Genomic DNA, 15,321 nt, shown 5'->3' with positions numbered 1-15,321 from the left:
GACCCACTGAGGCACCAAAGCCTCAATGTGCTGCTGCCTGTGACTCCCCCAATTGTTCTTCTTTATATTCCCAAAGGAGAGGTCTCGCACGCAGAGAACAACCCCCGTCCAGCCCGGCTGGGGGGACCATGAGCGTGAGTTTATTCAGAACGGCAGGTTACAACTCGGGGCACCTTCCACAATCACCTTTTCCTTCACATTTACAATTAGCAAGACATTAGTCTCTTGATTTCTCTTTTTTGGGGGTGTGTGACAGCAGCTCCAYGTTCCTAACGCACCCCGAGAGGGGCGCAGCACATTTGTAACACAGATGACATTCAGCTSATCATTACACACCTAATAGTGCTAAGCGGAGATGTTATTTTACATGATATAACACAACAGCTGAAAAATGACCCTTATTTTCTGAGTTTTCTGTTTGTTTCTTGCATTTCTACTGCAGAGCCTGCTGCATCCACACATGTTTTGCCAGACACTAAATTTAAGTGTTAAGGGTAACCACACTTAAGATGAGATTCCACACTGACAATCTTCCATTTACAGAGGGTGTCCCCCTCGTTCCTCAGGATGGGTTTCCCATGGCTCATTACCCCAAAACTATATTTTCAATAAGGTTAATGCTGCAGCAATGTCTAATTACAGGCTGATAATTTAACACTCAGGAGCACTGTAAAACAAATGTAAAGGACTTTGATTATTGCAGTCTGCAAATGGACCAGAAAAGCTATTTACCATCATTACAAAGTTGGCTCGTATTGGTGTATTTAACACATGGAGGGAAAGCAACGCGTACTGCAGAATTAAATTTCATTTTATAGCTCTACTAACCAACTGCATAAAACCCCAAATCTGTCCCCATGGCTTGTAAAGATTTAGTTTTCCCTTTAACATTAGAAAGAAACAAAAGCTCAAGAATAGTGAATTTTGCAACTGAAGCATTAATAAGACCCTGAAGTCTAACTTCAAACATTCACAGTCTCTAAGCCTTTTAATACCTGATTTTAATACCATTTAATAACAGTGTGTAGTTGAAACAGCTGAAAATTTTGTAAGTTTTAATTTCACACAAAATCTGAAAATCAAAAACCAGTGTCTGTTCTAAGGAGGAGAAAGGTATGAGCAGCATTTACTATTAATAATAAGTTTAAAGTCCCTCCTAGCTGTGCCTAATCTCTACCTTTAGCCTGCAGCAGAGCTACGGGTGAGGAGCAAGGCAYGGAAGGGGCCTGGCTCCTTCCCCGAGGCCACCAGGGGCTCCGTTAGGGCTTCTGCTTTAGTGACTCACGTGGCTCCAGTAGCATTGGCAGCACAGCTGGTCTGGCCCGGGAAGGTGACTCTTTAGACTGGGTTTTAATCAGCTATTTCTTGAATGCTAAAGACAAGCAGAACTGTGTGCCACATCCCCTAATCGTTCACAAGCTCTACTGATCATAGTCAATAATCAATGGACTGCAGAGCCCTGCGGTCTCTAACTACATCCCCATGCAACTCCTGCAGCACAAGGGCTTTGCTGTGACCTGCGGGGCACCTCGGGGCCGGGTTTCATGCACTGATCCTGGGGCCTTCCGTTTTGAAGGAAGAACAAAGGAAACTGTGAAACAGAAGTTTCTTGGCACTCTCTGCTCCCCTTCTCAGAGCAGATGCTTTAGGATGTGTTCCACAGCCTCAGGGAAATCCTCACAGGTTAAGTAAGGAGCCGGATTGATTTTGTCTTCATCTGCTGCTCGGTATTTACCTGTAGCGTGAACAAAACCACACGGTTACGAAGCTGCTCTGGGTGACTGGTCAGCCGGACTTGCTCATTTCCCCCTCCTCAAAAAAATACTAGGGTCAGAAGGAGCCAGACATGGGAGGACAGATTCACACYTGTTGCTACCTCTGAAAGACCTTAATTACCACAACATTGGTAACATTGAGGGTACTTTTCAGTCCTTGTCTGTTCTTGTTTGAAGCAAAATGGCATCCATAATTATCAGTGTAATTACCAAGGAATGTCATCAGTTTCTGAATGGTCAGAGGTTACATCGACATGATGATCTCGGCAATCTAAGATACCAYGTTTTAGATAAGCACTAGTTCTCTCTGTTCTTTAATACTTGTGTTTTAGTCCCTGTAAAATTCCAATCTACAAGATCAGCCACCCCCAGCTATTACTTCACATCATCCTGCTRTCAGGTAGGAGGCCAGGCTCTAAACCTGCTGTTCAAACATTAAGTCCAATTTATGRCCTGCCTTGATTTAATCTCTATCTACCACCTCAGTCAGGACCCGCTGCCTGACAGGCTGCCACGCTGCAGCTTGGGAACCAACCCGCTGCCTCCACCCCGACGAGCTGCTCCGTAAGGATGCGCTCAGGGTTCCCGGCAGCTCCCGGGGGGGCCAAACAGCACAGATCCCAAAGGATTGGCCGTGGCCCCGAGCCCAGCTTTGSCTTGCCTCAGTGCCCAGGGCGGGATGAAGCCAGGGGTGCCTTTGAAGGGATGGCTCCGCGCCGCACTCACCCGTCCTCACGAGGATGCCACGCATGCCGGCGCCCTGCGCTCCYGCCACGTCATCCCGGCAGTCCTGCCACGCAACGGGAGAGCGGTGAGCGCCGCCGCCACGAGCCCCTTTGTGGCACCCCCAGCCCCATTTCCAGCACGCTGCCTCGCGTGCCGCTCACGCACCGCCCGCAGCAACGACGCGACGGAGCGCCCGCTCGCCCACCACAGCGTCGAGGTAGCAGGGGGCTCTGCGCCCAGCAAGCAGCTCCCCTAGGAGCCGCGGCGCCCACGTACGTCACCGATCATGAGAGCCTCCTCGGGGGCACAGCCGGTGCCCCGCAGCGCCTCCAAGAAGAAGGTCCTCTCCGGCTTCCCCACCACTGTCGCTTTGGCGTCCGTCGCGTACTCCAGGCCCGCCACAAAGGGCCCAGGGCCCAGGGCCAAGCCGCTCTTCTTCTTGAAGTACCTGGCTTTATGTATAGCTATAAGAGGGGCTCCATCCAGCACCAACCTGGGGAACCGAGGAACAATATGTAATTATATTAGGGGTATTTACAGCTGAAGGCCTGATCCTGCTTTCATTTACACTGATGGCATTATTCCCACTGATAAGCTGGGAATCAAAATATCGATGTGAAGTTTCTTCCTTCCTTCCCTTTCCCCAGAAACAGCTAATAAAAMAAATCTCCCAAACAAACTGCTGCCTGGAGGATTTTAACAGTTAAGTATTTTTTAACTCCTTTCTATAGTGCAAARCTCAGGCTCATTTTTCTAAGCAACCCCCCCAGCCAAATGACTCAAGAGCTACACGTTTCCAACAGGGATGGGTGTTTAGGGGAGTCCCAAGCAGCAGGTGAATCATCAAACCTTGACTTTCTATTTTAACATGGGAGGATCAAAAAAAAAACCCACAAAGGTATCAGGCACATTCCTGCCCCACTGAATTCCCCCTCTGGCAGCACTGTTGCCACTCCTGGAGAAACAAAGCTGGATTCTTTCCTCCTGCTCCAATAACTCCAATAACTCCAAAAGAGAGATCGTCAAAGCCCCAAGGGTGGCACCGGCCCRGGGCAGGCTCCAGTGCTAGGGAATTCTGCAATTCCACAGTCCCATGCGGCTCATCCTTAGCCTGTGCTCCCCTAGGAACCCTGCCAAACCCCTTCACACCCACTTGGGGGTCTCGCCCGACACCTGCCTTACAAAACCTCTGTGGCAGAGGCCGTGCTCCTCTRCCACCCTGGACCTGCGATGACCAAACCACCAATACACAGGAGTTCCCAGAAGGATTTGGGCCTAATCCACAAGTGCCCATCTCCGATTCTTCCAATTTTCTGTTACCTGCCTTGCAAATATATTATTTTTTTAAGCAGATACAGCAGCTACCTGTCCTGCTGCAAAAGAAAGTCCCCGAGACTGCTGCACTGCATGAATCACCCTGACAGTACCCAGCCCCGCTGCTGCATTCCTCCCCCAGCCCCAGTTTCATGGCAATAAAAGCCCTCTGGATAGTGGTGATAAAAGCTGAACTTCTCTGCCAAAAACTCCCCGCCTGATTTCACRGTGCCTTCTGCAGTTGCTGCGGGCAGCTCCAGTCTTTATCACAACGGGTAGGGATGTAATAGCACAGTGGGAACAGAGRTGGGCAGAGAGGGGCACCACCGGCAGTTATCTGGAGAGCAAAAAGGAGCATTTCTGTTCCCCTTAACCCTGTTTTACAAATAAATAAACGCGTGAAATTTTAAAAGCCTTTWAAAAAATAAGCAGAATCTTCCTCCGCTCCTTTATGGCCCTTCTTGAAGCTGCTCGGTGCCTCTGTTCCAAGAGGTTGGCTTAGGTTAGTTGCATGTTCCTTGGMGAAGGTCTCTTCTTCCTCACCTGTCTGCAGGCACCGTGGGCAATGCATAAACGATAGCATTTCATTTCACTTAATTACCCCAGCACACTTGCGTTGGATCAAAGCATTCCAAGCTCAGGGAGCTGGCGCGTGTGCCTGCGAGCAGCCAGACAGGCTCACAGTGGGAGGAGGCCTCTAGGACCCAGCAAAACCCAATCTCACAGCGGCACCGCAACCACTCACAGCAAGGATCTCACCCGAGAGACTCCCTTTAAACGTGACAGCAAAATCCCACGGACATGAGAAGGGAAATTCATTTCCAGTCATTTCAAACGGTGCCTAGAGAACAGTCCTTGCCTCTTGGGACTCTGAAGGTGGAGGTTTTGAACACAGAGACCTTCTCCTCCTTAATGCTTCTCAACACCCTCGCTTCTCTGTAAGCGTTTCCTCTTGAAACCTTGCTAACCTCTCCACATTGATATTTTAACTTTGTTATCTTTGTAATTCTCTTGTTAATGTTGTAACTAAGCTTAATTATGAACCGAGGCCTATGAAACCCAGGACTGGACCACGTGAGGCTCGTGGGTAAGGCCCCCGAACCCACAAAAATTATTTGTCGTCTCTCAGACATGGCAGGGGACACTGCAATCCTCACTACATAATGGTGATGTAACCATGCAAACCTCTCCATACAGGATGGAATTTCACTCATACGTGAAGATGCAGAGCCCAGCAAGAGACAACCACCATTCCAAAATACCCACAGGGAGCCCCGGACTTACCGGAATGCCCTATTCATCATCTCATAGTTAAAGTGCTCGGGAGCCAGTCCTACTACCACCGCATTAGGGTCATTAGTGGCTATCCCTGGAAAAATCAAAATCAGTACCACATATTATTGCAAGTGAAGCACATTTTTTTCATACTTAGCAATACAGTCAACTTTTTGCATGGCCAAGAGACCCCCCTGCAACTACCTATACGCCCCAAAAGACACATTTGCTCCAGCACATCTATTGCTAATGAGGGTCACAGTCTGTAGCTACACCTCAGCCTGCCCCGTTCCACAGAAGTTCACTGCTAACTAACCGTGTTCAGACCCTTCTTGCAGTGGCCAGATCTGAACAATTCCCACAGATGATGCCTTTGAGGTGTACATGTGTTTTAGAACTGAGAATGTTTTCAACATCAAGCAAGCTAAAAACACTCCCAGCAGTGGAGTAAGTCAAGAACTAACTGTCCTACCTTTAGGCATCTGCCTGAGGTATCTGAGGTAGAATAAACCAGGTTAGTCTCCAAGGGAGAGAGGAGGGCTCATGTCAAACTAAAGCAGGTGTTCAGAGATGACAATCGAGAGAAATAAGGAAGGTAAAGGTTCTATAACCCAATCAGGTATCAAAAGTATATGAAATGAGACCCAGATGTTCAATATTCAAGCTAAACTGCAACTCCGTAGGGGATTTCACATTTAATGGCCATCTATCTATAGAGAAAGAACTTTCTGTGTCTCTACATAGAGACTTTTCAGTAATTTGTGTCACTATTGATCTAGCGATAGGTGCGGGACATGTTGATCACTTTGTCATCTAACTTTGCCTAAAAAAGACTCTGAGAACCAGCAGGACAAAATGTGCTGCAACATCACGGGACCAAAAAGAGCTGGCAAAACCTCTTGGAAGCACTAGTCCTATATGGACATCATCTTTCTACAAWAGTGCAGGAAAACTACTGCTTTCTGATAAATTGACACATTTTTGCAAAACACACATCGGCACTGCTAGGTTGAATAACTCCCCAAAGACCTAATACTAAATATCACCTTCTGCACTGGAAATTTATCTGAATTTATGTGAATTCCTGCCCACTGGAAGGTTTTAGTTGCCATTTCCATTATTCCTCAAGCAACTATGACAACAATGGCTTTAGRTGGTTTACTGTTAAGTTAAAAAGAATAACATGTTTTTATGACTGTACAGAACAGCTTATGTTTTTAGGTTTTCATAGTGGCTAGCAGTAATCTAAGTGCTCTACACTATGAAGCAAAACATAAGCTACATATTATCCATTACGCATTCAAGGCATTGCATAGTCCACAGCATTGCAATGTGATTAGAACATGCAGAAAAACACACTGCAGTTTTGTGTTTCTGCTGCTTCTTCCTTTTATTTTCCTTCTGAGAAGGCACAAGCTCTTCTTGTTTAGCTCTTACACTATGCACAGGCCCCAAAGAGAAATAACTCTGCTTTATGCTGGACAACACAAGCACATCTGAAGGCTGCATCCTGCCACACAGGACCACTTCAGTGCAGAGCACATCACAGATGTCCCCAGCCTAGAACTTACCGTGCTGTCTTACCCTGCTCTMAGATTTCTGACAACTGTGGAACATGCTGGTCCTCACACTGGCTGGTGGAGGATAGCAACACGTCCCCAAAATACCATTTACAACCCATTTGTCACACTGAGAAGTAGCAGACACTTTAACTCTGCAAAGGCAGAGCAGTGTTTTACATGCCCATTGTTCCACAAAAGGAAGAGCACAGGATTTCCTTAGCTGCTGGCTCAACAACCCTCCCTCGTGCTCTTCTCTCTCCATCTCACCTGTGAAATCAGGCAAGGCCTTATCATCCACCAGGAGAAGCGGCCGCACCTGCTTTTGCTCCAGGAGATTTCTGGCTGCTGTCAGGGATGTGAAGATCTCATTTTCGGCAATGTCAAAGCCCAGTTTTGTCAGCCTCTCCAGCAGGTCTCTCTTGCACTCCTTTGTTGTGTTGGTCACGAACCGGATGGTGACTGGGGCACCCCGGAGCCTGATGCAAAGAGACAAAGATAATTCTTTTACTTACACACTTCAAATGCTTCTTTGGGATTTAGAAAGGACCATCTATTAAAGGTTGCAGCTGGAAAGATTGTCTATATCCCCAGCTACAGTCCAGAAGTACCAGGAGGTCTTTAGCCCCTGTGTGGACTGGAGGGCAACATAAAGTGAAACATAAGGCAAAAATCATGGTCTGCTCTGCAGAACAAGATCGGATTTCCCCTGCTCTGTTTCTATCCAGCAGAGTCAGGAGGAAAATGGTGATTCCAAATTCCCTCTTCACAAACAAAGAAGTTTTGTTACATCTTTGTAACAAAACATCTTTGATCAACTGCAAGTAGCCTGAAAAGCCTTTTAATTCAACCTGGATCATAAGCAGTCCAAACCCATTAACAGCTAGACTAACAGCATTAACCTGAACCAAAATAGATAAACCCAAATAAATAAACCTTGTTGCTGAAATAATACTTGAACTGAACATGCCCWGGGAATTTCACATAGTTGGAGCTGTCAGAGATGCAGGAGGCTCTAGGAGGCTGTGTTATCTGTGTGGCAATTTTATCTCAGCTTTTCAGCCATTTCTCTTTACAGAGGAGCACTGATCATCACATAAAACCACGTTATTGCCCTACGCTGACAGTACATGCTACTGAACAACCAAATAATTTCAAGTGACAATTTCAATGGCATTTCCGTTAATTGCTCCCTCACCATCACTTTCTGTGTTTGTTGCTATAGAAACAAATACTAAATTGCATGGAGAACAGGAGAACAAAGTTGGTCAGTTGTGGAGACTTGTTTGCACCTGCCACTTCTTTCTCTTGCCTGAAATTTGCCTTTTTTTTTTTTTTTTCTTTTTTTCCCTATCTTCAAGCAGACTTGGTTGTTCTTTGCAGGGAAATGGCATCTATTCTCCAAACCTGAGCCTAAACTGAAGCACAACAGAGCACTGCACTATTGCAATGTCTTATCCCTCCTCTAACTCCTCTCCCTTGCTCTCTGCTCCCTAAGTTGGTACAGGACCTGCATGAGCACAGCCTGCTAGGAATAAGGCAGCAGTGCAGCAGCAGGAAAATCAATGTTTTATACACAGGACTCTCCTAATCCACCTGCTTTCCCTCCAAGCAACAGTCTAACTTTAGAAAAACCTAGGCAGCAGATCAAACTCCAGTAAAAACTTCCCATGCTTAATTCTACCCATTTTCTCTCCCCTAATTCTCTTTGCTCTAGAATCCTAAGGTATCTGTCACTCACCTCGGTGGCATATTATCACTTCATACTGTTTCTCTTGCTCTTTTGCAAGGTGACTTCCTCAGGGAAAAAGTGTCAGAACAGGATACAAAGATCCCTGGCACTACATATTCCTACTTTGCTGCCAACTTAGCCCTTTAACAGTTAATCATTTTTCTGTGCCTCAGTTCTTATAGACACCCTTTCATCAGAGGGAGTACTTGCTGCACTGTTAATTCACCTGTTGAGCTTCGTACAAAGCTCTATTATCAAACATCTCTCATCTCAAAAAGCTGAGGTTGTTTATCCAGAATAATAAAAAATAAATAAAATAAAATAAAATAAAATAAAATAAAATAAAATAAAATAAAATAAAATWAAATAAAATWAAATWAAATAAAATAAAATAACATCTGAAAGATCAAGGATTACCAAAATGAAGATTTGGTAAATGTCCTCTTCTGAGGACTTCCTCCCAGGGTCAAGTTATTCTCATTGTTATCCCGATCTAGCTCACCACAACTCACATATATGATCAAGCTCACGTATATGATCACATATATGATCAAGCTCCTGTAGTTAAATGAAGCACTGAGCACCAGCTGAGTTGAAGTGATTTTAACCTTCCGCTGTGGAGTAAGGCTGTGTGAATTAGCTGAAATGCTCTGGAAAATAAGCCTTTCCTACAAAAAAAAGACCTACAGAGCTTCTTAGGGAAAACCTGCCAAGGTCTGGGCCCTTTGCAGAGTTCTCCTGGTGTTAACACAGGTGTAACTAAAGGAAAGAAACTGGCCACTTATCTGCTCGCAAAGGCCAGTATAATAAGGCAGAAACCTTTCACTGAAAGCAGCATCTTTGTGCAAACAGCACTGACCAAACCACAGGAGGACATGGAAAGAAAGGGTAACTTGCCTTTTAAGCGCTTCCTGTGCGCCTGGCACAGCCGAGTCTTCAACGTGCAGGGTGCCGCTGAGATCCACCAGGACGGCCTTGAGCGCGCGCCGAGCCGCCATCCTGCACTCCCCGGGGAAGGCGCGATAAATTAAACAAGGGAAAAACGGTTAGCAAACAATGGATCATAAAAATAAGGAACTCTGCTAAGCGCCTCGCTTGTGCCAAGCCTGGTACCACTCAGAACATTACTCGTAGTATTAAATGGGCCCCCTTAGACAGAGAAATAAAAGGCAGTGTTTAAAAAAAATGCATAATTGATGGGCTAGTATTTTCCAAAGGACTCTATATATGGAAATCAGGTGCTATTTGTTTTTTAAATGCCTTTATTTGTGCGAGTCAGGAAGATCTCTAACCAGCTAAGACTGTCAGGAAGGGGATCATTACACCCAGCATTGCTGGCTCAAGGCCTCGGCAAGGACGTTCCTGCAAGTCCCACCGATGCCAGTGGTGCTGTTCAAGCAAAGACAAATACAACTAAGCAACAACACAGCGCTCTGCGCCCAAAAGGCATTACAAAAGTGTCTATTATTAACTTTGGTTTTGTAAACTGGATCGCAGTGGAAAATTGCACGGATCCAGCCCACAACACAACTCAGGTATCCTCAAATCATGCAACTTCCTACAGCAAGCTGGACATTTGGTCTAAACCAGAAACCAGCACTGAAAGTCTAAAGGCACTGGGAAAGGGAACACCGAGCTTTGGTGCAAGTCATCTCGTTAAAAAGTTTTCTCCAAAAAGCAATGCATCCTTATCTAACACCTGCTCTTTGCTCATTTTGCACCTCCACAGGCAAATCCGCTCAGCCATTTCTCAGCCAAAGTCCAATACAGGAGCTTTTCTCCTGGTTGCCAGACATTGCTCTCCAAGCTATCATCACATCAAGACTTCCTCTTGAGCTGTTCTGGTTRCATGTCCTTTTAAAAAGGCACATAGCAGTCAGCACCGTGATAGATACCTGTCTTAATAAATTTTACTGTCTATCAGGACGTTTTTATCTTTGCAGACTGATTTTATCAGCTGCCCGGATCACATGAACTTGACGTCTTAGGGTACAAGACACAGTGTGCGGATAACTTTATGAGATGCCACTTTCTTTATCCCTGCTGGCTCCCTGTAATAAGGAAAAAAAAAATGTTATTTTATATTATGTCTGCTGCCAGCGAGGCCAAGGCTACACATCTGTGATAAAAAACTGATAGCAGAGCTAATTGGGGAGCTTCTCCACTATCACAGCAAAAGAAGGCATMGGGTTTCTGAGACCTCCTCCCTGGGTAAAAACCTTTGTGCAGACAGCGCCTGACACGGTGGCATTTGGAGGTAACCTCTGCAACACCAAATCATCTCCACGACACCAAACCAACTCCATGACACTAAAACCGTCTCCTCTTGGGCCCTGTGGCCCCATCACGGGGAATCTGGGGTGCTGAGGGCTAAAGAGGGGACAGAAGCAGCCGCAAAAACCACAAACCTGCAGAGCAGACGCCCGGTGCATGCAGCACCGTCAAGGGCTGGACGTCCTTGCCATAGCAGAAAGCACTATTTTATTTTATTTTATTTTATTTTATTTTATATTTTATTTTATTTCTCCCTGTTTCACCCTGCTGCCTTTCCGTCGGTTTATTCACACACACCGCGCTCACAAGGGGCAGTTTTCGGCACTGCCCAGCTCCACACAGGCCTGACGTGGGGACAAGGCTCACAGTCCACAAAACCTGAAAAACTGAATAYAACCACGGGGGAGCCAGGGCTCACACCTCGGGCTCCCCGGTTTGCTTGAGGCCACAGAAACATCACAGAGAAGGGCGCATTTGAAACGGCCGTTCCCCCAAACGCCCRTTACGGCACTTACAGTATTTCAGTRACCGCAWAGGCTCTTACAGCTCCACCACGGCCCTGCCTATTGCAGGCGGGCGATAGGAACGTTTCATCCTCCGGTTACCGACGGGAGAGGAGCTAAATAGCCCCCAAACGCGCCCAACGGAGCGCGGCCCGGGCCCCCCGGCCAGCGCAGCGCATGAGGGGGCGGCCGGTGCCCCCCGCGCGGCCGCGATGGTGCCGCCCGCCGCCGCCGCCCGCACAGCGCGGACCGGCCCATTCGGGCGGCGATGGGGGGGGACGGGGAGGCTCCCCCACGGACTGACCTGGCTGCCTGCGCCGCCGCCGCGCGGGGTCCTCGCCCGGCCGGGTCTGCCCGCACGAGCGCCTGAGCCCGCCGCGCGCCGCCGCTCCGCGCAGGGCAACGGCGCCTGGCGGCAGGCGCACCTGCGGGCAGCCCGGCCGCGGCGCGGGAAGCGCTGAGGGGAAAGGGCRCGATGCGTGAGGAGGGGGCCCTCAGCGGGAGCCACGCGCGGGGCTGAGGGAGCCGAGAGCGAGAGAGCAGTTGTTTCATGTGCATCGCCTCTCATTATTGTTTTTAAATAAAAATTACCTTGACAAAGTAAAGAAAACCCACTTTTTAATTAAAAATTGCTTTTCTGGAATTTAAGACATTGCACGATTATGTTCCGCTTCAGACCACTAAGATCCATTGGGTTTGCTACGTGACACCAAAACATAGCCTCATAGTGGAGAGCTGGAGGCACGGGAATAATAAATAACTTGCACAAAGACATTAACTTTGGTATGTGGAAAAGGATGAAGCTGAGTTATGAGACACTACACAGATATGTAGGAAGTTAGGAAAGAGAGCTAAACTCAGAAATKGAATTTTTATTTACAATTTTCACTTAAGAACAAAAGGACTCCTGGACACAGTCCACTCTGCAAAACGTTGTGACCRAAGACCATTAAATTCATTTACACATTTTACAGACTTATCTGTGTAAACAACCACATATACCTTAGTCTTCAATACACCAGAARAGAGACATCAATTGAGCAGTTTTAAAAGGATGCACCAGGTTTCTCTAGCCCTTSCCACTCCTATAAACAAGCAAAGACAATTCAAGCCACCCTCTAGCAGAGAGGTATAGAAAAGATGTTTGAAGTTTATCTTTTCAGAAGAGGTATAGGAGGATCCACTTTCTTGCATTGAGGGTTGCTATAAACATCAGACCTGACCCAGCAGCCTCCGCTGAATCATCTGTATCAAAGCAGGCTGTCCATGSAGGATCTGCAAGTTCAAACCCAGGGATCTTCAGAAACTCCTTACTTTAAGGAAGATGGAGAGGCAGGATGGAGGTTGCAAAATTTGCTGTTTGCAAAAAGAACTGCGTGTGAAAATGGCRCGATGTTCGCCCAGGTTGCCCCAAAAGCTCAGAATACAAATGGTTCCCCACTTCCAACACACAAAGTGCTACACAAAAGTTCAATATGTGCTTAGAAAAAGTAATAATAATCCTTGGAGGAATAGTAACAAATGCTAGTTACTAAGATCATTTGCTAGTCTAAATTAACACTGAGTTGCCTGCATTTAGGTACAGCTCTTTGAGATTTTGCATAGCTATCRCACCTATTTTCAGCCTATTTTACCATAAGCATCAAACACCATTGATATGAGAAAGCTATCAAGCACCAAGAGAAAAAGCCTGGCCTCAACGTAGCCAGCAAAATTCCACTTATAATTTAACCCGAAATAGTCCTCCCACCCCAATCTAGCTTTAGCTTTCTCAAAACCACAACAGTATTTTCAATAGTTTATAGTATTTCTAGAACCAAATTCATATCTATTAAATAGTACCGCGGTATAAACTAGGAAATGACAAACACTGGATTTTTTTTTTCAACTTAAAAATATATTGGGAGTGTACTGAAGGAAATCCATCCCTGAGCGACAGTTAAAAACCGCATCCTATGGACAATCATTGCAATATGTTACAAGGAATATTGTAACAGTCAATGCTATTAACAGGCTGCAGGAGAACTTGTCGGAGTCCAATATATTTACAGCGTTGTTGCACTGATCCCATTCTCTTGTTTAATGAAACCGCAAGGGAACATTAGGAAGTAGGATAAATAGAAATAGTGTCTTTATTATTGTAAGCTGATGTCAAACTGACAGCTAAACCACGTTGGATCCCAGAAAACTCAAAGCAGTGCTGGGTTGGCAGCTTTCCTCTTTGGATGTCCACAAGCAACAGGTCATGTTCAGCCGAACAACAGGAGTAGCACAATTGTAACAGAGTTCACTGCTATTAGTGGCACTGTAAAGAAAAAAAAAGAGAAGAACTGTTSATTTTTTTTCTTTTACACATCATGAAGACACAGAATTTAGCATGTCATGTTGGGAGACTGTCTTGTAAAAATAAAAAACAAAAACAAAAACATAAAAGTTTATTTGCCTGTGCAAAGGAGAACTAGCAAAAAGAGCCACAATCAAAGTCTGGAATATCAAAACTTAACAAGTCACAGTGGAAATATTCTTACAGCCTTCCATGTTTTAACTGTGGCCTGAACAACCCTTTCTCCAAATGAACTAGACTGTCTCACAGCCTGTTTCTTCTTTTGCTTTTACCGAGATTTACAAAACCATCAGTTTTTATTCTTTGCTGGGCAGGAGAAAAGGCAGGGTTTGCTCCCATTTGAAGGCTGTTTGCCTGTGCACGTACAGTACATTTTGGTGTGCTTTGTAGTAAACGACTATCAGCAACTTCCACATTGAGAGATTTCTATTTTATTTATTTTTTTTACTTCTCTGCAGAGTTCATGCAGGAAGGAAGGATCTAGAGGAAGGACAGATTGAAAATGGCAAGCAGAAATGGCAGCTGGTCAGGAAGAGAATCAAACACTGAGATTTGGAAAAAAATAAAATAAAACCTGTACTTTAAAGCACAGAAGCAAAAGTTTGCAGGCAACAGGTGTGCAGCAAGGCATTACCTTCCCCTTACCTCTCATAACAGTTCGCACAGATCGAATAAGGTTCATCAGCTGCGCTTTAATTCCCGGTTCTTCTCCAAATCCTCCGATCCCTTGATCGCTTCCCCAGCCAACTGCATCACAAAAAGCCATGTCAAAAAACGTCACCCATTCAACAAGTGCCATTAACCCTCAGCATTAGMAGCATTAACCAGAGATCTGTCTGAGGAGGCTGTTACTGATGACATTAGAAACCAATTACAAAGCAATCAGCTTTATTTCTCAGCCATGCGAGTTGCTTAAAACAGTATACTGAAAAATGTTAAACCTTTTAATGAACAGGGCAGTGAAGACAGATCAGTATTTCATTTGGTGAAGGACACTCTTACCTAAAAACTATTCTTTACTATTAGTCTCCGCGTGTCAGAGAATCACACAAATTCATTTGGACGTCAATAAACAAATACATGAATTAGCCAAAACAGAAACCCTACAGGTGCTCACTGTCCCTTACCAGAAGRGYAAAGAGTTGTTGGGTAAGAAGTGAYATTTCAGCACGTTAGAAAAGAACAGAAAAACAGAAAATGGTCAGAGTAGGTTCCTAAAGTGGAATTATACTTTTCCTAATTTGTCTAAAACGCAAAACGGGGCATTTTCAGTGAAACGACCAAGAAACTTCTCAGAGGACRAAGTGACAGGTCTGCAAAGAGCTCCCGGGGGACCCAGCACCGCAGGACGCGGCAGCACAAGATCCTGAACTGGGAAGAGATGCTTGGAAACAGCCATGACCGTGGCTGGCACCATGCAGGGGAAGGACCACAAGTATTAAAGACATAGTTGTTATTATTATTATTATTATTATTATTATTTTATATGTTGCCCCTGGCTCTCTGCAGTGCTGCTCGCAGCTCCAGAGCTTGAGCACAGGGAGAGGCTGGGCCGCGCTCCTGGGCTGCTCCTTCCCAGGAGAACCGAATAAAATGGGATAGAGGAAAATGAAATGGAGTAAAATGGAATGGAATAAAATAAAATGGAATAAATAAATAAATAAATAAATAAATAAATAAGGTGTTGGGGGTGTCTCAAACGATGACCAGATCACGGTGCGTGATACAAACTCAATTAAAATGGTAGAGAAAAAAAAAAAAAAAACTAAGAAAGTTAAAAAAAGTAAAAAAAAAAAAAAAAAAAAAAAAAAAAAAAAAA

General features: G+C 45.4%; 2 protein-coding genes across 2 annotated transcripts in view; both read right to left on the bottom strand.

Annotated features, from left to right (window-relative positions):
• Positions 1-218: 218 nt before the first annotated feature.
• HDHD2 (haloacid dehalogenase like hydrolase domain containing 2) lies at positions 219-11,289 on the bottom strand. Its single transcript, XM_026039370.1, has 7 exons — positions 11,171-11,289; positions 9,279-9,380; positions 6,920-7,128; positions 5,100-5,184; positions 2,778-2,994; positions 2,502-2,565; positions 219-1,735 (listed from the first exon to the last, which is right to left on the bottom strand). Exons 2-7 carry the CDS (start codon positions 9,377-9,379, stop codon positions 1,632-1,634), a joined length of 780 nt encoding a protein of 259 aa, XP_025895155.1. The 5' UTR covers position 9,380; positions 11,171-11,289; the 3' UTR covers positions 219-1,631.
• A 1,036-nt stretch (positions 11,290-12,325) lies between these two features.
• The window catches only part of IER3IP1 (immediate early response 3 interacting protein 1), a 3,248-nt gene continuing 252 nt past the window's right edge, over positions 12,326-15,321 (bottom strand). Inside the window, exons 2-3 of the mRNA XM_026039381.1 lie at positions 14,148-14,249; positions 12,326-13,463 (exon numbers count right to left, since the gene is read on the bottom strand). Coding sequence (XP_025895166.1) covers positions 13,408-13,463; positions 14,148-14,249 — 158 coding nt within the window. The 3' untranslated portion in view covers positions 12,326-13,407. The remainder of the gene's footprint in view (positions 13,464-14,147; positions 14,250-15,321) is intronic.

Source organism: Nothoprocta perdicaria, unplaced genomic scaffold (genome assembly GCF_003342845.1).
Source record: "Nothoprocta perdicaria isolate Ctin4 unplaced genomic scaffold, notPer1 scaffold_10, whole genome shotgun sequence".
NCBI lineage: Eukaryota > Metazoa > Chordata > Aves > Tinamiformes > Tinamidae > Nothoprocta > Nothoprocta perdicaria.
The sequence above is the reverse complement of the archived record's forward strand: the minus strand, read 5'-3'. Positions and strand labels throughout refer to the sequence as shown.